This window comes from Barbatula barbatula, assembly GCF_947034865.1.
Source record: "Barbatula barbatula genome assembly, chromosome: 18".
NCBI lineage: Eukaryota > Metazoa > Chordata > Actinopteri > Cypriniformes > Nemacheilidae > Barbatula > Barbatula barbatula.
The window spans coordinates 10,476,330-10,496,058 of record NC_136781.1 but is presented as its reverse complement, the minus strand read 5'-3'; the positions used below and the strand labels follow the sequence as shown (position 1 = coordinate 10,496,058).

The 19,729-nt window shown below is 38.8% G+C and overlaps 3 protein-coding genes and 1 long non-coding RNA gene across 6 annotated transcripts; 2 read left to right on the top strand and 2 right to left on the bottom strand.

The window, feature by feature from the left end:
* The first annotated feature begins 4,109 nt into the window (after window positions 1–4,109).
* arr3b (arrestin 3b, retinal (X-arrestin)) lies at window positions 4,110–10,285 on the top strand. The gene is made up of 15 exons (XM_079480557.1): window positions 4,110–4,202; window positions 5,042–5,071; window positions 5,907–5,937; window positions 6,809–6,869; window positions 6,988–7,032; window positions 7,110–7,303; window positions 7,387–7,446; window positions 7,516–7,592; window positions 7,683–7,818; window positions 8,220–8,304; window positions 8,542–8,614; window positions 8,856–8,993; window positions 9,121–9,225; window positions 9,493–9,542; window positions 9,812–10,285. Exons 2-15 carry the CDS (start codon window positions 5,064–5,066, stop codon window positions 9,820–9,822), a joined length of 1,074 nt encoding a protein of 357 aa, XP_079336683.1. The 5' UTR covers window positions 4,110–4,202; window positions 5,042–5,063; the 3' UTR covers window positions 9,823–10,285.
* Window positions 7,076–11,130, bottom strand: LOC306908005. Of its 2 annotated transcripts, XR_013787967.1 has the most exons (4): window positions 10,962–11,033; window positions 9,184–9,387; window positions 8,123–8,244; window positions 7,076–7,826 (listed from the first exon to the last, which is right to left on the bottom strand). It is a non-coding gene; the product is annotated as an uncharacterized lncRNA (long non-coding RNA). The 2 variants fall into 2 exon arrangements; XR_013787966.1 differs by lacking the exon at window positions 9,184–9,387 and having other exon boundaries at window positions 7,080–7,826; window positions 10,962–11,130.
* nkrf (NFKB repressing factor) lies at window positions 10,291–14,658 on the top strand. 2 transcript variants are annotated; one of them, XM_079480556.1, is made up of 4 exons: window positions 10,291–10,694; window positions 11,159–11,309; window positions 11,424–11,548; window positions 12,088–14,467. In XM_079480556.1, exons 1-4 carry the CDS (start codon window positions 10,616–10,618, stop codon window positions 14,124–14,126), a joined length of 2,394 nt encoding a protein of 797 aa, XP_079336682.1. In that variant the 5' UTR covers window positions 10,291–10,615; the 3' UTR covers window positions 14,127–14,467. The 2 variants fall into 2 exon arrangements, 1 of the variants encoding a protein (XP_079336682.1); XR_013787965.1 differs by lacking the exon at window positions 11,159–11,309 and adding an exon at window positions 14,557–14,658 and having other exon boundaries at window positions 10,351–10,694; window positions 12,088–14,509.
* Window positions 14,659–14,705: 47 nt separating this feature from the next.
* On the bottom strand, window positions 14,706–19,018 carry ube2a (ubiquitin-conjugating enzyme E2A (RAD6 homolog)). Its single transcript, XM_079480559.1, has 6 exons — window positions 18,696–19,018; window positions 18,398–18,478; window positions 18,032–18,057; window positions 17,112–17,201; window positions 15,985–16,073; window positions 14,706–15,850 (listed from the first exon to the last, which is right to left on the bottom strand). The coding sequence occupies exons 1-6, from the start codon at window positions 18,737–18,739 to the stop codon at window positions 15,722–15,724; spliced, it is 459 nt and encodes a 152-aa protein (XP_079336685.1). The 5' UTR covers window positions 18,740–19,018; the 3' UTR covers window positions 14,706–15,721.
* Window positions 19,019–19,729: the final 711 nt, after the last annotated feature.

The following is a 19,729-nucleotide window of genomic DNA, read 5'->3' as shown; positions in this document are numbered from 1 at the left end:
GAAGAAGCAGCTGGCGGCAGTGTACACAAATATATAATGTAGCCTACTGTCCTTATTGTGGGTTCAAATTTGGTGTTTTGCATCTGCTCTGAAGGCATTCATGACATCGATTAATAGGGAATCGTTTTTTCGTCTGAATAAACCTGCATTCTTCAGGTGTCTTTCAAGAGAGCGCAAGCTGATCTTAATATCATGATATGTTAGAAGCATATCTAGAATCACGCCATATGAATGTCCTTCTTGAAAGTAGTGCTGAACAAACTCCATTATTTTCTATGAAAACACACACCTGACTGTTTATCTTGATTGACAGGGGTTCCGTCCAATTAGCAGTAACTACCCCGGTCACACAAAAGACCTACCTTTTCCGGTTCAACCGAATTGTCGTTGTGTTTTCTGACTTGTCGTTGTGTGTTCTGATTTGTTATTTTGTTTCCGGAATTGTTGTTGCGCTTTATGGTTTGTTAATGTGTTTTCAGATTTGGTGTTGTGTTTGGCACTTTACGGCTTCCGTACATTAATAATTATCGGTAACATTTTAACATTCTGTATACATTTTTCAAACTGTGGAGCAGTTTGTCCGTTTAGGGCTACTGTAGAAACAACATGGTGAAATCCATGGAAAGGGACCTGTGGTGTATAGAAATAGCTCATTCTAAGGAAATAAAAACATAACGCTTCATTTTGTAAGGTCTTTATAATGTTAAAGTTAATTTTATTTTACATAGACATCAAAGGACATTGGACAAACCATATGCTTTGTTTGAGTGTTTTAGCATGCTTGCTAATTTTCAATACCCGTCCATAACTATCTGAAAACATAGATATGTATATTATATTGCATTTCTGTCAATAGATCCTCCAAAAGATTACACATTGGACCTTCAAATTCAATCATGAAACTCTGTTTATAGGCCAGTTTCAAATGCCAGTACTTCAGTAAGGAACACAAATTTATTTTTATTAAACATTTTTTATTTGGAAGTCAACAAACTTTTATTTAATTTAGTCATAAGATGAGTGAGTGTGTTAGTGAACATACAGGAAATGAAACCAAGATGTTAAGTGCTTGGTTGAAAACTAAATTTGGTTAGGAAATTCCGCAACATGAAGCTAAAAATATGTGTGTGAAACTATCCTCACAGAGATTTACAGAGATCACAAAATCCAAAATCTAACGGATGCTCTCTTTGATTCAAAATTTTTTTATTAACAAGGTCAGTGAGGAGCATATGCAGGTAATTAACTCGGCTGGCTTTCGATAAATAATCACAGCAATCATCCTATCAGACCCATCAAGCCGCCTTAGCTCCATTCTCTCGGATTTCTCTCAACATGTCGGAAATAGAGATCCATGCCAACAATGACTCCCTTGACGTCCAGGAACCTCATGCATCCCAAAGCATCGACCAGCTCAGACCAGGGCGCCTCAAACAAGACACATCTGTCTCACTGCTCTCCGGCTTCCCAAACAACCACTTCTACAGCCTCTCCTTCTGCATAGGCGCAGCAACCACAGCTGCCCAGGATGACCTCTCTGAATCCCAGATCCAAACCCTGGGTGGCTGATCACCTAACACGGAGCCAGTATCATCGCAGCAAACCCCCGCGCAGGGGCCCGTGCTTCCATCACACTCTCTGCCGCAGCAGACACCACCTCACATGAACCCAATACTGCAGGGACCACCGCCGCAGAGGCCTGTGCTTCCATCACGTGCTCTGCCGCAGGAGACACCACAACCTCTCCCATTGCTGCAGAAGTGCGGCTCCCGCAGGAGCCTCTCTATCCCTTTCCCATTGCCACAGCAGCGCTTACTCCTGCAGGTGCGAGTCCTCTTCTCAGAGGCCGCTGCAGCCTCCGCTTCCGTCGCTCCCCCAGTAGCTTTAATGTTTTCTTCGCACTGCCACTGTAGTGCTGCTCCCAGGGGCCCAATCTTTACTTCGCACTGCTGCAGTAGTGCCGCTCTCCAGGAGCCTAATCTTTACTCCGCACCACCGTATTGTCCAATCCACTAGAGCCCTATCTTCTTTCCTCACCACATAGACACGCTCGCTCCCACAGAATCCTAAACAGCTCCAAGCTGGGCCAGGACCTCGCCTACTCAAGCCAGGATCTTTTGGGGATACGTTGCTACGGCTGCAGTCCCGCACCAATTGTATCTTTTGGGGCTATGCTCAGGCTTCGGGCACACACCGGGCCTCCCCAGTCAAGAGGTGGGACAGCACGCCAAATATGCATTCTCTGCGAGACGAACTCGTGAACACTCTGAAGTGTAGAATTCTGAAACATCTGACACTATTTACTAAAGAGTGCCAGCATGCAAGAGTAACTGTTATGTTTTGTTTAAATTAAAAAGCATATGTTTATCACAGTGGCATAATAAGATTTCCATTATGCCAGAGGCGGCTTGATAAAAGGAGGAGCACAGCAACCCGAATGTGCCTGATGTGTTTCTGGCGGTGCAGGATTCAGGTAGATTTGTTATGTAATGCGCAACACAACTCCAGATCTTGTGCATTTCTCAAAACCAACGCAATGGCAGAGCCAGCAAAGAAACCAAAGAGTGTTTTGGAGGAGGAGGCAAAGAAACAGAGCCCGAACACGAATCAATATCTGACGGACTTACACTCGGTGGTGCGAGCAGCAAGATGCAATGGGTTGCAAAACACATAGACGTGTTCGCCATCTTGGAATGGTCCACTGACATCACCCACTTAATGTGTCTTAATCCGCTCCCTTGTTCAGTAGACAGGGCACTGACCAGGGTCAGCCATTTTAAAGGCTGTCTCATTCGCAAAACCCATCCAGTGCACTGAAACACTCGTTCCCTTAAAATTCCCACAATGCACCGCGAAAAACCAGGGAGCATCGATGCTCCGTATTCCCTTACCGGAAATCACGTGTCAAGTTCTGACGATCTTTAACCGAAATCGCAGGAGCCAACTATTTTATGTTTTGTATAAACAAAGTTGCTAGACAGCCAAGCATCATAATCTCCAGTAAAACTTAATAATCGACCAAATCTGTGCACTGATATGTAACAGAATAATGAAACTGTTTCTCGTATGTACTTTAAACAGTATTTAAAAAATAAAGTCAGATATATGTCGGTTTTGCCTGTTGTTGATTAATACAAGCTTAAGCAGTCACAGGAAAATAAGTGAACAGTGTCCCAGTGTGAAGTGTACACGATATACTGGTTCACAAACCGAAAAATAGGATAACCTTTTCTTTGTTGTCATGTGTTAGCGGATATAATGTTTGAGTTTACACAACAATAAATATGTTTTCATAGTCATACACAGTCAGCCTGCTCTTGAGTGTTAACGGATCCAGCTAGCACCGTTCCAATATGTATAACCTAGTATAGCGGACCATATAAACAGATGCGGCAAGCGGCATCTTGTTATTTGAATCTTTGGGTGCTAGCTGCAGATGCAAACTTAAAAAGGTCTTACCTTACATCCCTAAAGTAAATGCATTCCGACAGTTTTGATTCTTTTTCGATAACTTTTCTGTTGTAATGTCTCGTTGAGAAATAATCATAATTTGTCAGGTAAAATAAATTACTGTAATTTAAGCAGTCCAGCACAACACAAAAACATTTAAGTGCCGTGCTGATCCCATAGTAAGAGCCAAAAAGCTCTTTGTACTGTAGGTCATTGTCACAGCCACTAACCACCTCTGAAGTAGTACCAAAATAGTCTCAGACCCACCTCATTTCCTCTCAAAAAAGCGATACCATGTAAAAAGATCAACAAAACACTGAGAGTGGTATCATTTGTATCTTAGAGTTAAAGTCATCTGCTGTTGTACTGTCCTCTTGACTTGGAAACTGAAGCCAAAGTGGAAGCTTGCCCTGAATGGACAGATTAGACAGTTAGAGAAGCTATTTACCATATTATTAAGAATCTCAGCAATCCAGCCAAACCACCCTAAGACTGACACTCTCATTTATACCAAAATATAATCCTAAAATCCTATTCTGGGTTTATTTTTATACACATTGTACCCTGAAAAAGAAGACTAATTAACTAATAGGATTGGAAAACAGCCACTTTCTAACAAGGGCCGTATAAGCCAAAGAGAGGGAGGAGGGTTTGCGATATAAAGGCAGAGAAGACACAGTGAAAACCAAACCAACAACACCATCTGCAGACCGACAACAACTCAGAGGACATACAGACAGAACCAAAAGCAGGTGAGATCTGGATCATTAATACTACTACGATAAAACAACTGTGTGAATAGCAATATGTATAGATTTTATTATTATGACACTGTTTAGTAGAATTTGTATATTATTGTAAAATGTATTTAACAGGCAGATTGATTGTGAATATGATATGTGTACCCAGATTCAATGGTGATGATACCTAATGCTAGAAATAAACTGACATGGTTTTTCCCTGATAAATTGAACAATTTCCCAGTTTTTCTTGTAAATTTTTCTTTTTCTGTAATTTATGTTTTTAACCCTATTTTTAAAAACACATGAAAAAAATCTGTAACAGCAGTACAATTCTGTGAAGTTACAGTTTTTTTACATTATACATGGAAAACCTGTACACAACATTATGTTTTTTTACAGTTTTTTGCAGTGTACGGTCAGTGCGCTTGATTGTTATTCCTGAACCTTAACCACAAGGAGTGGGGCCTTGCGTAAAATAAGTAATGGGAATGATAAACGCTTTTGATTGAATAGTACGTTTTGGGTTTCTTCGTCTCAATATTGTTATTGAACTGCATAGACAAATTAATTTAACTGAAATACACAACATTCAAATGCCTGTCATCACTGACACACACGAGAGACACATAAGTCAATCCTGACAGGAGCGTCTGTAGAGGATTATAGCAATTTATCGTTATGCTAATCTCTTCTTCCCTGATTAGCGCTACTGGATTACATCTCAGCAGGAGGACATCAATGGTCCAAATATATTTAGTTCACTGCAGGACGTTTTCCAGTATTGGTAAATCAAATGACTGCCCTCTACTGGCCCAGTTGTCACTCTAACAATGTACTTTTGATTTCAGAAGGCTTCTGGAGACCATCACCATGACTAAGTAAGTTTAGTTTAATCAAATATTTATGACACCCCTTTAGCTTTTGTAATACTCTTACATTCTGTTCCTAAAGAGTATTAAATGTGTAAAGGCTCTATTGAGTCTTCAATCCCACTGAATTACCAGATTACAATAAATCTCTTTTAGAGTGGGTTGACTGGATTACTTCAAGAGTTTAAAAGTAACTGTGCAGAGTTTAGCATATGTAGATGACTAATCACCTCATGCAGATGTATGTCATATAAAAGCAATACATATTAAACTTTTAAAGGCTGACAAATGTAACAGAAAGTTTTAAGTGGTCAAGAAGTACATACAATATTAGTGCATTTTAGTTTCTAGAGGTTTAGTAAACATCATGATTTTTTTTAGTAAAACTAAAAACTGATGTTTCGAGACGATATATCCTGTCAGTCAAAAGAGGACAGGAAATTTAATGTGAAATTGTGCTCTGTACATAGAAAATGTTAAGAACATCACTAGTTTGATGTTCAATATCAATAGTCATTTTATGAATTAAGAACATTCAGAATTTAAAAAAATATTAATTTATTTTTCAGAACTGGTATCGGCAGATATCACAAATAAACGGTTTTCGTGTCGGTGGAGAAATTTAGTATCAGTGCATCTCTAGTTCTTCAAACACACATGTAAAAATTCTGATACGGTTCAACAGTGCTTACACTTTTTAGGGGAATCACCCTGGGATACAGCTTTCTTATGGCTTACTTATGGCTTCCTCTGCATTAAACTAAGACAAGAAAATATTTTTTGAAAAGAAAACAAGACTTTAAATCTATGAAATTAATTTACTTTGAAATGAATAATGTTTCAGGGTCTACAAGAAGACCAGTGGCAATGGTTCGGTAAGGTTATCAACATATGTCATATCTTTTAAAGTGATATTTCAGAGGCAAAACAACATTTCCCTATGTTTTATTCACCCTCAAAGCATCCTGACCGAATATGACTTTCTTCTTGAAGAATAATGCAGTCGGAGTTACAATACCACGTATCCTTTTACTTCCAAGCATTAGAATGGGAGTGAATGGATGCAATTTTTTGAAGCTCCAAAAAGTACATCCATCGATCAAAGAACTGGTTGACACGGCTCCCTGGTCTTAACAAAGGTCTTCTGAAGCAAATCGATGCATTTGTTTAAGATAAATATCCACATTGACACCGCTATTAATGATAATGTCTAGCTTCCGTCATCCCTCTGCTGTGCATGAACCAGAGGCATGTTTTTCCGGAAAATGACGGTGATGAAAGCTCCCGCACAGGAGACGGTATCCTATTGGAACAAAATGAAAAATCCTGCGTTCATCACCGGAACATATGACACACCTGCAACATTTGCCAAACAAGGTCAGAGCAAGCGTCCTCTGCTTGTACCTTTTTAAAGTTTCTGATAATATGACAGTTAACAGCAACTAGTGCACTCACTCTATAATCCTTGACTGACAGGACAGCTTTTTTGGTGGTTACCTATTTTGCTCTTTTAAAGAGCTATAGCCAAAAGAGCTATAGCCAAAAGAGCAACGCGGCGTGCCTTGTGTTCTCGAACAGACAAAAGATGCGTTATGTGTGATCGCCCGCTTATTATTCAAGCAGAAAGTCATATTCGGTTAGGATGCCTTGAGGGTGAGTAAAGCGGGAGAATGTTGTCTTACCTCTGAAACATCCCTTTAAAAGCACAATCACTATACCCTTTCTTTCAATTATCTTTTATTACAGCTTTGCCTCTACTTAGGGAGAAGAGACTTTGTTGACCATGTGAATAGCGTCGATTTAATCGGTAGGTTCTGTTTCATTAAGTCAAATGATAGTGTTGTTACTGTCATGGGGGTTATGAGACGCTTTTTTATTCACTAACTGCAATTTCCAGTTTATAAGATTTGTGATTTCACTTTCAGATGGAGTGCTTAAGATTGACCCTTCAGATCTTAATGGAAGAAAAGGTATGATAAACACAACAATCTTGTCAATAAATGAACTCGGGCCAAATCAATATTTTGTATTTATTTCATTTATTCAGTGTGGGTACAGCTTGCATGTGTCTTCCGCTATGGAAGAGAGGATCTAGATGTGATTGGAGTTTCCTTTAGGAAAGACATCTGGGTTAAGCGCATTCAGATGTACCCACCTTCAACAAACAGACCACCCGACACACCAATGCAAAAAGCACTTGTAATGAAAGCTGGGGACCGTGGACACCCCTTCACTTTTTATGTAAATCAGCAAATTTACTCATATGCAGTCCCTGACAACAGAAGAGCATGTCAAAGATTATTGTCGTTCTTATTTTTTCCCAGATTCCAGTTCATCTTCCATGCTCTGTGTCCCTTCAACCGGCACCAGATGATGTCGGCAAGGTACAGTACAATAAACGCACACATTCAGTACACACTTGCTCTCTCTTACATTTTGTGTTATATTTTTAGCCTTGTGGGGTTGACTATGAGCTCAAAGCCTATATTGCCAATGAGGAAGACAACGTCGATGAGAAGATTGACAAGAAGTATGCATTGCTCTATTTTAACATAAAAATACTATCCAAAGAAATGCTTATCATTTTACTAGGACTGCAGTATCTTGTGACTTTTCATAGGGACGCTTGTCGTTTGATCATCCGTAAAATCCAGTATGCCCCAGAAAAGCAAGCAGCCGGACCCAAGGCTGTGATCAGCAAACAATTTATAACAGCAGACAAACCAATTCACCTGGAGGCCTCCATGGAAAAGGAGGTGGGAATCTGTGGCAGATCAATATACAGTATATAGTCCAGTACAGAAGTAGTTCCCCTTTAAAATGAAAATTCTGTCATCATTTCCTCACCATCTTTTCATTTTAAAACTGTATTTCTTTCTTTCTTCTGCAGAACACAAAGATTGTTGTTAACTATGCCGTTCTGTTACCAACATATTTCAAATATCTTCTTTTGTGTTCTGCAGAGGAAAGAAAGTCTTACAGGTTTGAAATGACAAGAGGGCCTGTAAATGATGACAGAATTTTGATTTTCAAAGTGAACTACTCATTTATCGAGTATACCTTTATCATGAACCAGTCCTACATCTTCATATGCACATCTGGGTCTTCTTTAACTAGGAGAACATCTCAACTCAAAGCTGTTTTCTCCACATTTCAGCTCTTCTACCACGGAGATCCGATACCTGTCAAAATAAAAGTGAACAATGAGACAAGTAAAGTAGTAAAGAAAATCAAAACTACAAGTATGTTCAAATTATTCATATTACAAAACAACTAGTCTGTATCATTTATAAAAACAATTATTTCTCACTGTTGTGGTTTATGTTAAATTAAAGGGTTGTAAACATAAGGTTAGTAAATAATGATAAATAAATATATTAGCGTAAACAATGCTTTTATGAATGATTGAGTAATATCTGTTATTAGGAAGAAGGTGACACAATAATGCAGAATTCATTCTAGCTGTATGTGTTTTTTAGTTCACCAAATTACAGATGTTGTCCTTTACTCAGCGGACAAATACCACAAATGTGTCCTGAATGAAGAATTTAGGTAAGTGAAAGAATTCCACGTTTCATGAGTAAAATGTATTATAATTATTAGTTTGGTAAAGGACTAGGTTGATTTTCATTTTTTATCATGTTCAATAAATTATGTTTAACTGCCAAATAGATCATTTCAGAATTTTACATTTGTCATATTTCATGAAAGAACATTTCTAGGTTTAATCATTTTTAAAACAAATTGTTAATTGTTTTTTGAGAAGTCAACACTCCCTCTCTTGTTGTACCAGTGACCAGGTTAATGCTAACTCCACCTTTGAGAAGGAATACAAAGTAACTCCATTGTTGGCAAATAACAAAGATAAATTTGGTCTTGCCCTGGATGGCAAACTGAAGGATGAAGACACCAACATGGCTTCTTCAACAATGTTAGTGAATTACTGTATTCTTAAAAAATATAAGACACATTGGAAGTCCAAAAAGTAGCTCTATATTTTCAAACACACTAATGTGTACAGACAGACAAAAAGTTTTATTCTGCGTCATGTCCTGCAGTCTGCTACCTGATATGGATAAAAAGATGCAAGGCATTATGGTTTCCTACAAAATTAAGGTTACCCTCGTAATGGGAGGTGGTCTCTTCGGAAGCCTAACAACAAGGTAAAGGTCTTTGTTCCTTTCATCATAATGGCAGTGAGTCTCTGTGGAGTGTCACGGATGTTGTCTTTGTACCAGAGCACTATTAACTCTGATCTCTCTGTTCTTCCTCTGTCTTTTGTTGTGATGTTAAGAAGGATCTTTCCCTTGATAATGTCCTAGCAGCTATTTAATGAGAAACAGTCTGCTTAGTCACCGTACCATAATGACACAACAAAGAAATTCAGCTGTGTGTGGTGTAACTGATTTGTGTTGAACTTTTGTACACAGTGATGTTACTGCTGAGCTCCCATTGGTTTTGATGTCACCCAAGCCAGCAGGTGAAGTTTCTAATGATAAATAACACTGTATGGGTGCTGACAACTGATGTTATTTGAACGGCAAATTTCCCTAGTATAGCTGTGTGCTTATAATCATGTTTTTCAAGTTCTGATTCTGTGTTTGTATAACCATACTAAAGTACCTTATTTTCTTGTCTTCTTATGCATTGTGTCAAATTGAGCAGATGTGTAAGTATCAGAGTAAATATGTGCTTTCTTGTGCTTGTGTCTGGCACTGTTTAACTAATGCCTCCCTTTGTCTATTTAAGGACTGATATAAATCTAGAGTAGGTTCTAGAGCCAATGATGATGAGGAATGAGCGAGAAGAAATCAAGAACAGATGCCAACGTGTTTAAATGGAACAACTTCATTTTATGAGCCATAGATCAAAGACCTACGACAAACATCATCCTCCTTGTTGCAAATACCTGTGTAACCGGAATCCACTGTATAATGTTAAAGGTATATTATATAATAATTGGTTAAAGCCCTTGTATTCTCAGATGAATTAATTGACATTGAAGGGTATGGCGGTATCTTTTGGTGTAACGTTTTAAATGTTATATTACTTCTGCCTTCTCTGTTGGAACTCAAATTAAAGTGTTTTAGCATCCTTTTGTATATAAATAAATAGTGCTGTGAAATATGAGAGTTTATTAAATATATTGTACAGTCCCAGATTCATCTTTCCTTGGGACTTTCTATAAATCCTTCTTTAATAAACCAAACGACTAAACTTCAGTTGATGGACTCAGTCAATGGTCACAACCAGTCAGTGATCAACACTCTTTCTTTGCATTTAAAGCTACAGAACTGCGCACTGAAATGTGGGCGGTATAGAGACGGTAGTTTCAGTTCAGTAAGTTTCAGATTGTAAGTTTCAGTCAGGGCACCTTATTCACACGAATACGGATTTTATTCCTTTATTTTTAAACCATTGCGGTGTAAATATAAGGGGTCCGTTTGAATGCGCAAATCGCGTCAAATCAGTCGACACACAAAAATAAAGGAACAAGCATTGTGAACATCTACTAAAAATTGATGAGCCACAATTTTGCACCAGTGTGTAACAATGTCAAACAAACAAAGTGCAACTCAATTTAACTCAAGCCATCGCAGCATCTTTATACAGAGGCGCACTACAACAACAGGTAAGCTATAACGTTAAAATGAGCTACATTCGTTTTTCTTTAATAATTTCGTCTCATTTATTGTTAAAACTAAAGCAGCACGAATAAGAGTAAGTCGATTAAGACTAGCGATGTCTGTGGAGATGCTACGTCACCTAGTCGGTTAGCTAACTTAACGATAACTTACTCACAAAGTGCACGTTTCGAGAACTTGTGTATCGTTAGTAAAACAAATGTCAGTGAGCCTTTTAAAACATTAAGCTCTGCATTAATATGCGTATGGGGTACCGCAAAAGATGGTGAGAAACATCTGAGGTGGTTGTTTTTAGCATTAGCCGGTTGGAAAGCTACGATGTTCCCAGCATGCCCCGCGAGTTCGACGTATGTTCCGGTTAGCAGCTCGCTAGCGTGAGACACCAGAATGATCAGAGCTCAGTCACCGGGCCTGAATGATACGATCAAACCTTCTTGGCCCTTCAATATAGATGAATACCGACAGCAGTCCGAGAGCGATAAGCAGTGGTCCGCCAGGCGTCAGTTTTTAGTGAAGAACATCAGCGAATATGATGGAAAGGCTCTTGATAAACTGGTGGCCCTGTCGATGGTGTGGGTTAACCATGTGTTCATGGGATGCAGGTGAGGGTTGGAGCATGTGTATAAATTACTCTAACTATTTTGGAAGGAAGTGCTGGAATAGTAATGTCAACAGAATAATGTGGTCAAAAATACCGTTGCTTGTTTTTCGGGTAGGTATGACCCTCAGCTAATGCAGAAGGTGCTTGAGATGGCAGAAGGGATTTCTGTTGGTGAAATGCGCTCGTATGAACTAGTCCCAAGTGCCGAACCTAAAATAAGACCACATTCAACTGAAGGAAGTAAGTGTATTGAAATGTCTGGTGTCCTGTCTGTTCATTTTTGTTTGACTATTGACAATACTAAAGTAATTCTGCAATGATTATGTTAAAAGGAATAGTTCACCAAATATATAAACATATTCTGTTATCATTTACTCACCTTAGAGTTTATTTATTAGAAATGATAACGAAATAACTCTTGGACCCTATTGACTACCGTAGTAGGAAAATTACCTAAGAAGATATTTAGAAAAATGTTCCAAGTTCTGGAGCACTTTTGACTACCATTGTCATTTTTCCTGCTATTGTAGAAAATGGCGTCCAAGAACTGTTTGGTTACAAGTATTTGCGCAAATATGTGTTCAATTAAACAAAGGACTGTATACAGATTTGGGACAACTAGAGAATGAGTAATTCATGACAGAATAAACATTTTGGGGTGAACTATCCCTTTAAAAAAGATTTGTGTAAAATTTTAAACACTGTTAATCTTCAAGATTCTTTATTAAAAACAGCATTATATATTTGTATATTTACTCTTGTATGATTCTTTTTCCTAGGTGAGCGGCCCATGAAGAAGATGTCTGTTTGCAGACCGCGATTCGAGCCGGTTCACTTTGTGAGTGGCGAGAGCAGCGGCAGTGGAATAGGAGGAACTGACGAAAAAGAAAACGAGAAGGAGAGCAGGAAGAATGAGGAATTCCAGAAAGAACCAGATCATCAGACATATAGTGGTAGCCGTGATACCGGCCCCTCCTCCTCTGCTTCTTCAGAAATATCAAGGTATGGATATGACAGACAGGCTGCCAATCGATTTGATGGAAACGGTGCAACCGGAAGGTACAGACCCTGGGATAACAAACACCGTGGACTTGGATATGGCCAACCGGAAAGGCCGAGCTCAAGCAAGGCTTTCAACAGAGTACAAAACGGACCGGGCAGGGGCGGCTCTGGTCTTCTCCCTACACCCTCGCTGCCGACTCCTATCCTCACACAGATGATAGAGGAAAAACAGAGACTAATATTCAGAGTATCAAGAGCCATTGCAGTCACACTCAGAGATCCCACATTCACTGGTGGACCTGAGACGCCAATATACAATTTCATACTTAGCCGCAGCATTCAGGCTTGTAAAACGAATCCTGAATATATCTATGTAAATCTAAAAGATATTCCGCCCTCCGACTTGCCTAAAATCAAGAAAGTGCCATCTGAAGGATACGCATGTGAGCTGAGATGTCAGGGTGTGTATCTGGCCACGGGTTACTCGGGAAGCAAAAACGGTGCCAGAGACCGTGCGTCTGAACAGGCTGTCAAGCTTTTAATGAAGCCGGTGGAAGTTCGTATTGTGCAAAGACATTATAAGCGTAAGAATGTCAATGATATGGTGGTGTGTCAGGTTACCACACCAAATCCAATCCTCCCTCCACCTCTTCGTAACCCAGAGGACAAAGTGCCCCCCAGCACCAAAGGCCAGTATGAGCCTGACAAAAGCAAACACTGGACTCAATTTGTTCTCATGGAAAATGCACACGATGCCATCTGTATGCTTAATAACTCAGCTGCTTTTAACCGTATGAAAGTCGATTATACCTTTAACCCGATTCCTAACAGCAATTTATGGTTGTGTAGTGTGCATTTGCAGGATGAGCTGCTGGCACAAGCCAGAGGAACTAAGAAGAGCTCTAAACATTTAGCAGCAGAGGAAGCGGTCAGGGTATTGCGAATGCAACAGGCTTCTCACCACCAACAGGAGCAGCATCTGTCTGGAGGAAACCACAGTTCAGAGCAGTCCGGCGGTCGCTTTGCCCAGCACAGTGGCACTAAAACACAACTCGGCCAACTGGTTATTCTTGAAAACTCTGACAATGCCATTTGCATTATAAATGACACCGCACAATTCAACAAAGTGTTGGCTGACTACAAATATACAGTTTTACAAGATCACAACTGGAGGTGTGAGGTTTACCTGGATGGTCAGTTTGTGGCTGCAGGCATGGGGCCCAAAAAGACTGTGAAGCACGTTGCGGCAGAGGAGGCCCTCGCCACGCTTCGACGAACACAGGCGGTGGTGAAGTCTAACCTGAGAAAGGAGGGTTACGCAGATGCAATTTCACGAAATCAAATCATTGCTCATTCCGGAGAGGAATCCACGCGGCAGGAAATCAAGGAAGACAACATTGGTAATCAGCTGCTCCGTAAGATGGGCTGGACAGGTGGAGGTTTGGGGAGAGAAGGGGAGGGTATCGCCGTACCTATCAAGGTGAAAGAGCAGTTTACCAGGGAAGGCCTTGGCATGGATATGAACAGGCATGGGAAACAGCTGACTAAGCGTGACATTGACGAAATCATTCGGAATTACGCCTGTTCGGACCGCCAGGACGACCTGCACTTTTCCAATGAGCTCAATAATGAAGAGCGCAAACAGATCCACCAGTTTTCCCAGAGGTATGGCCTGCGTAGCAAATCTTACGGACAGGGCAGACAAAGGTTTCTTGTGGTGAGCCGCAGAGTTCAGAAGGACCAGCTGATTGGTCAGCTTTTGCAGGAAGGGCAAGTAGGACGATATGAACTGGTGAAACCTCAGTTCTTACAGTGACTGAACGCACTCGATGGGCCTCAAAGAAATAACCAATGTAAATGAGAGAAAAATGGTTCTATTTGTTTGAGTGTATAGCATATTTTTAAAGTAAGATACCTGTAAGTTTGTTTATAATGTTCATGCTTTTCCTCAGTTCCCTTTATGTACTAAACTTGGTCAAATCTTGTATCGCGTTATTGATATTTATTGACTGATATTAGTAGACAGCAGCCAGCGTGTGTTCTCAGAAGTTACATTCCATTTTCTCCATTTTGTTATATGTTCACAATGAACAATACATAATTGACTCATGTTGTAAGATTACAATACTGAATATATAAAAACCCATTACAGAACGCTACCTATTTTGTCATTTTTAGATGTTGACAGTAGTTAAAAATGTCTACAACATTTCTGCTTCCTGTCTACATGACAAATGCCTGAGCAGCAGTTATGACTTGCTGTATGCAAGTTAGTTGCTGTTGTGAACCAGTCTGTTTGTTCTGACCCACATTAAATGAAGACATGGTTCACTGCCATGTTAATCTTGATGTTTTGTTCACATCTTTCCATCTTCGAAAAAATTAAACCACCACACATAATTTTACTGTTTATTTACAAGAAGTGAGAAAAATGTACAGTTTCTTACATGGGTTACTAGTGCAAATCTGACACACTTTAACTCTTGTGGTAAATTAGAAAATAAAACAGAGTTAAAATAGCTTAAATGGACACTGCAAAACAGCAGCATGCCCACGTGGCTGGATAAGCAATGTCAAATAAATGGCACTTTGATGGAAAACAGTAAAAATCATGCAACTGGGGTTTAACAGACACACACAAAAAAGTGAATACAGGACAGAAACATTGAACAGTGCCAATTTGTAATGTTCGGAGTTCCGGTTTGTGGCAAGGGTTTTTGTAGAACAGATGTACTAGCACACAGTGTCAATAGATATGCCTTTAGGTAGAATCTTGAACTGCAGCATGAGCTTTTTGAGCACTAAATTACAAATGAACGGAGAAAACGTAAATGATTTTAAAAAGACCAATAGCCACATCTGATGCATCACTTGGCATGTAATTTTGTATTTAAATGCCAATTGCAGAACACAAATTCTACACCGTATTGAATCATGAACATTTTTCTTCCAAGATAATGTAACCACTCTCTCTGTTTAAACTAGATCTCTGTATTGATGAAAATGAAAGAAACCTCTGAATTCAAACCGGGAACCTCAAAGTTGGATAACAAACATACTTAAAACCACAACCAACATGTTAATACCCAACACAAAATCAGCCCACACTGTCTGAGCAACTCATTAAGCAAAACAAAAAAAAGATAAAAAATAAAATTCCAAAATGAGGGCAGGCCAAATAAAAGCAAGTAACCCTTGCAACAATAGTTAAGGTGTATCCTTTTCCAGGTTTTTGTATGAAGAGGGAGACCACAACACAACAGCACTCTAATCTTGCAACAGCTACAGAACACAATTCTACTGAGCAAGTGGAGAATGATTCAAAACATGATGTGTTTTATTTTATTCTTTGCCAGGTGGTTTTTCCCTGGTTGGCTGAGGCTGACTATTGTTCATATTTCTTGAAGAGGGTCAACAGTCACGCCAGCTCTGTTCCACAATGGCGGACACACGTTTCTCATACTCTCTCTTATTTTCTTGATAGAGCTGCGCCGCCTGGCTGTTTGCAGGGCTGTTTGGGTTCGGCTCATCCAGTAAAGACTGTGACAAGTGAGAAGCATGTTAAGAACCTGAATCGTGCCTAAGCAGAAGCTAATACGAGTAATAATAACCATGGTCTTACTGTACCATCAAAATAAGAAAATTGCTTTAGAATTACGTAAAGGCTTTCGTACCTGTATTGAGGTTAAAATTGAGGAAACATCATATGTTGGACTCCAGCGATTCTGAAGAATGTCCAAACATATACTACCATCTGCATAAACTGAGCATAGAAAGATAGAAAATGACATTATTTTATAATGGTGCATTGTAGCGTATGTGCCCTGTGAGAATATTTATTTTAAAGGAATAAAAAGTTACAGTTTAGTATATAGATGAAATAGAGTGCTGCAAAGATGAGTTATTTTAGAATACAAAACTCAATGTTTTCCTAATGATTTCTTTCGGCGGTAAATGTCTGAAAAAAGCTCTGTGGTTAACAAAAGCTTTGAATATTATGATTCTTTATTTTATATTAAAATCATTAATATATTCTTTATTTTATTACATAAAACACACCAGTAATATCCCATTTGTTATTTTTAAAATCATAAACGGGTCTTAAAAATGGTGGTTGCTAATAAGTAGTTAAAGCAACTACAGAAATTGTGAATGAAGGTTAAACGTCATTTCATATAAAATCTGACAAATAAAGAAATGTGGGCACGAAACTCAAAAAACCTGGACGGAGATTCATTTGTCAGAGTAGTTAGCTATTAGGGACCACGTTTGGAATAAAAACTGAAAGAGTTGTCGGACTGTGGTGTAGTCTGTTTATAGCCTTAGCTTTTTAATTCTGCCAATTGTATTTAGGCTTTAAAATTCATATATGTTGTGTTAGTATCTTGATTGACAAAACATGTATCATAAGCCTTTGTTAATCAAAGAGCTTTTTTTCTGCGATCTTCTGGGAAAAGGCTTTTGGTTGAGGAACCAGTGCAATGCTAACTTATGGGTTGGCCTCCAAAAATATGTCATCTATGCGGCACTCTATAGGAAGTTGCCCACCTTCATTCAGCTGCATGATATTGTGGAAAACTGATAGGCAGGACAATAATGCTTCAAGTTTGTAAAACATTTTTTATAAAGTATATAACCAACATACATATTATAAATTATTTCTGTGAAAAGAAAGTATCACAACAGCTTCTGATAACGAACAGCTTTGTTCTACCATTGCAGTACATAAAAACAAATCTGTAATTATCATAAACCACGGTGATATGCGCATTTGTGATATGTTTATGTATTGTGCACTTACCATTAGGGTGAAACATTTTGGAGACAAACCGGACTGTAGGAGGCTTGTTAGGATATTCTTCTGTAAATTCTATTGTGAGCTTGAAAGTTCCTATGACAAACATAACAAATATATTAGACAAAGTTCCTATGACAAACAGAACAAATATACTAGCCAAATGTAAACAACAACACCACGAGTATGAAGTGCCATTTATAAGCTGTAGTGAACCGGTTTAAAACCCTTGAGCGAAATACACCTTTGAGCCAAATTACTCCATTAAAGGGACAGTTCACCCAGAAATGAAAATTCTGTCATCACTTACTCACCCTCGATTTCTTTGTTCTGATGAACACAGAGAAATATATTTGGAAAGTGCCAGTAACCAAACTGATTGACTGCCATAGTAAGGATAATAAATACTATGGCAGTGAATGGGGGATGAGATCTGTCTGGTTGTGTCTGTCCTCTGTGTTTTCACCTTTTTAGTTTTGACTTGCACAACCTTATATGTTTTGCTTATAGTCGATATGTTTTTTTGTACAGCTGCTTTGTAACAATTAAAATTGTAAAAAGCGCTATATAAATAAAGTTGACTTGACCTGACTCGGTTACTGACATCCTTCTAAATTTTGCTGCACATTGGTGGTGGTTGAGGAGATTCCCCCCTTCCACGTTAAGCGCTTTTAGTGCCCAGAATGTACATCAGTAATGTATGCACTGCCGTTTAATAAGTTGTTTAAGCACTCGATTTGACCAAGGTCATGAACTGCACCTACTACTCTGTTTTGTATTGTCAGATCTTCCTATTCAAAGGCAATTTAATCCATAATAGGTCACTTAACCTTCTGCAGGCAAATCATTTCCTCCTCTACGAATCTTATTAGCCATTGCAAACAAAACAGAATTGAAACCCCCATACATACAATAGTTTTTCTTACCATCTTCAAATGGTGTTCCTTCAGGGCTGTGGGTAGAAGACAGTGTAAACAAAACAGATTATACAGAATATTTGGCATGACAACAAGGAACAAAATCAATGAGCTAAAGTAATCCAAAAGTGACAAAGCAGAACATACGGATGTAATATTATGAGCTGTTTCCTTAACCAACGCAACAAGAAAACAGCTCTATTCAGCGTCACTTCAGATCAAATAACCAGCACCTCTTATGGAGGACCACTGGCCATCTGGCCCAATTTAAACAGGTTATATTACCGCTTACAAAACTGGGTTGTCATCTAAAACACATCGATCACATGAAGATAATAAAACGGTTCGCTGTCAAAAAAGGAAAACGGTACAAACCCAAAAATGACAGCGTTCCAGACCATAATGTTGTTTTCAGACGGAGCTCCGCTAACTCCTGCTGGAGGATCTTCCTGGAGACTGAAAAACAAGTTCCCCGGTAAAGTTAGTGTACACTTATGGCCCGCGACACAATATCTAACGTTACATGACCGCAATATTCACGATTACATCCATACTAACCAAACACGTAAACTTGTGACGAATAATGTCGTTAAAAATATATTTTCTTTAAAAATCGCCACGTTAAAGCCGGTTTCCATAGTCGGGGCCTTTAGCATTTTTCCGTCTCGCTTACCGTTTAAAATCTCGCATCAGACGCCGTCTTGCTGGGGTTGACATCGTTCACTAGTGTAACCACGACCTAAACATAAGGTATCGACTTTATTTATTTGAATCGGGTTTGTTTTGTCGGTTTATAATACGTTAGTTTTATCGATTCGGCGAAATATCGAGGTTAGCCGTTGGCTTGTACGGCTCCTCCTGACTGTTTTCTCTACTAAACTAGTCTCTGGGGTAGAGGACGATACCACCGTAACGCGGGTAGAGAACTATTTTTTTCTCAAATGAAGCCGAGGTTACGGGTTCAACTGTAAACCAAACAGTTGTTTAAAATAGGTTAAAGATAGGATAATGGGCTGGAAATATTTATTTAGAGTTAATTGTTCTACATCAGGTACATATGGTTAAGGTTGTTTACATAAACCCCTTCAAGTTAACGCAGTTCCAGCCGCCCAACATAGTTACGTCATGTGTTTGACAGTCGTGGTAGGTACACTAGGGATGGGCGTATCGGTTCTAATATCGATAGTATCGATAACAACGTGGGTTTTGGTATCGGATTCATTACTTAATCGACTTAATTACAAAAACATTTAGTGAATTAGTTAAGGGAGTTATTTGGTATTATATTGTTTCTGTACAAAAAAATCTAAGTTTAAAAATGTTGTTCTCCAGTTATCATTTGGTGTGGATTTCATGCCTATACATTTAGTTCATTGCAGTGATAGAAATATTTTTAATTTAGCTTAAAAGTATTTAAAATGTGTCCTTTATTTAATTTTAACATACACATGGCAATATACTTTCACTTTGAGAACACAAATCACAAATTCTTTAAGGGTTTATTAAAATGTATGCTGATTCAGCATACTGATGATGCATTCACCACATAAATCATGACTCTGAAGTAAAGAACATGTATGTTTAAATGCATGCTTTTAAACGTTATAAGTATAATTATCGTTAATACTGGCCCTGTATTTACTTGGTATTGTATCGATAGAACATTTTGCCGTATCGCCCATCCCTAAAGGGTATAGTGAGAATGGC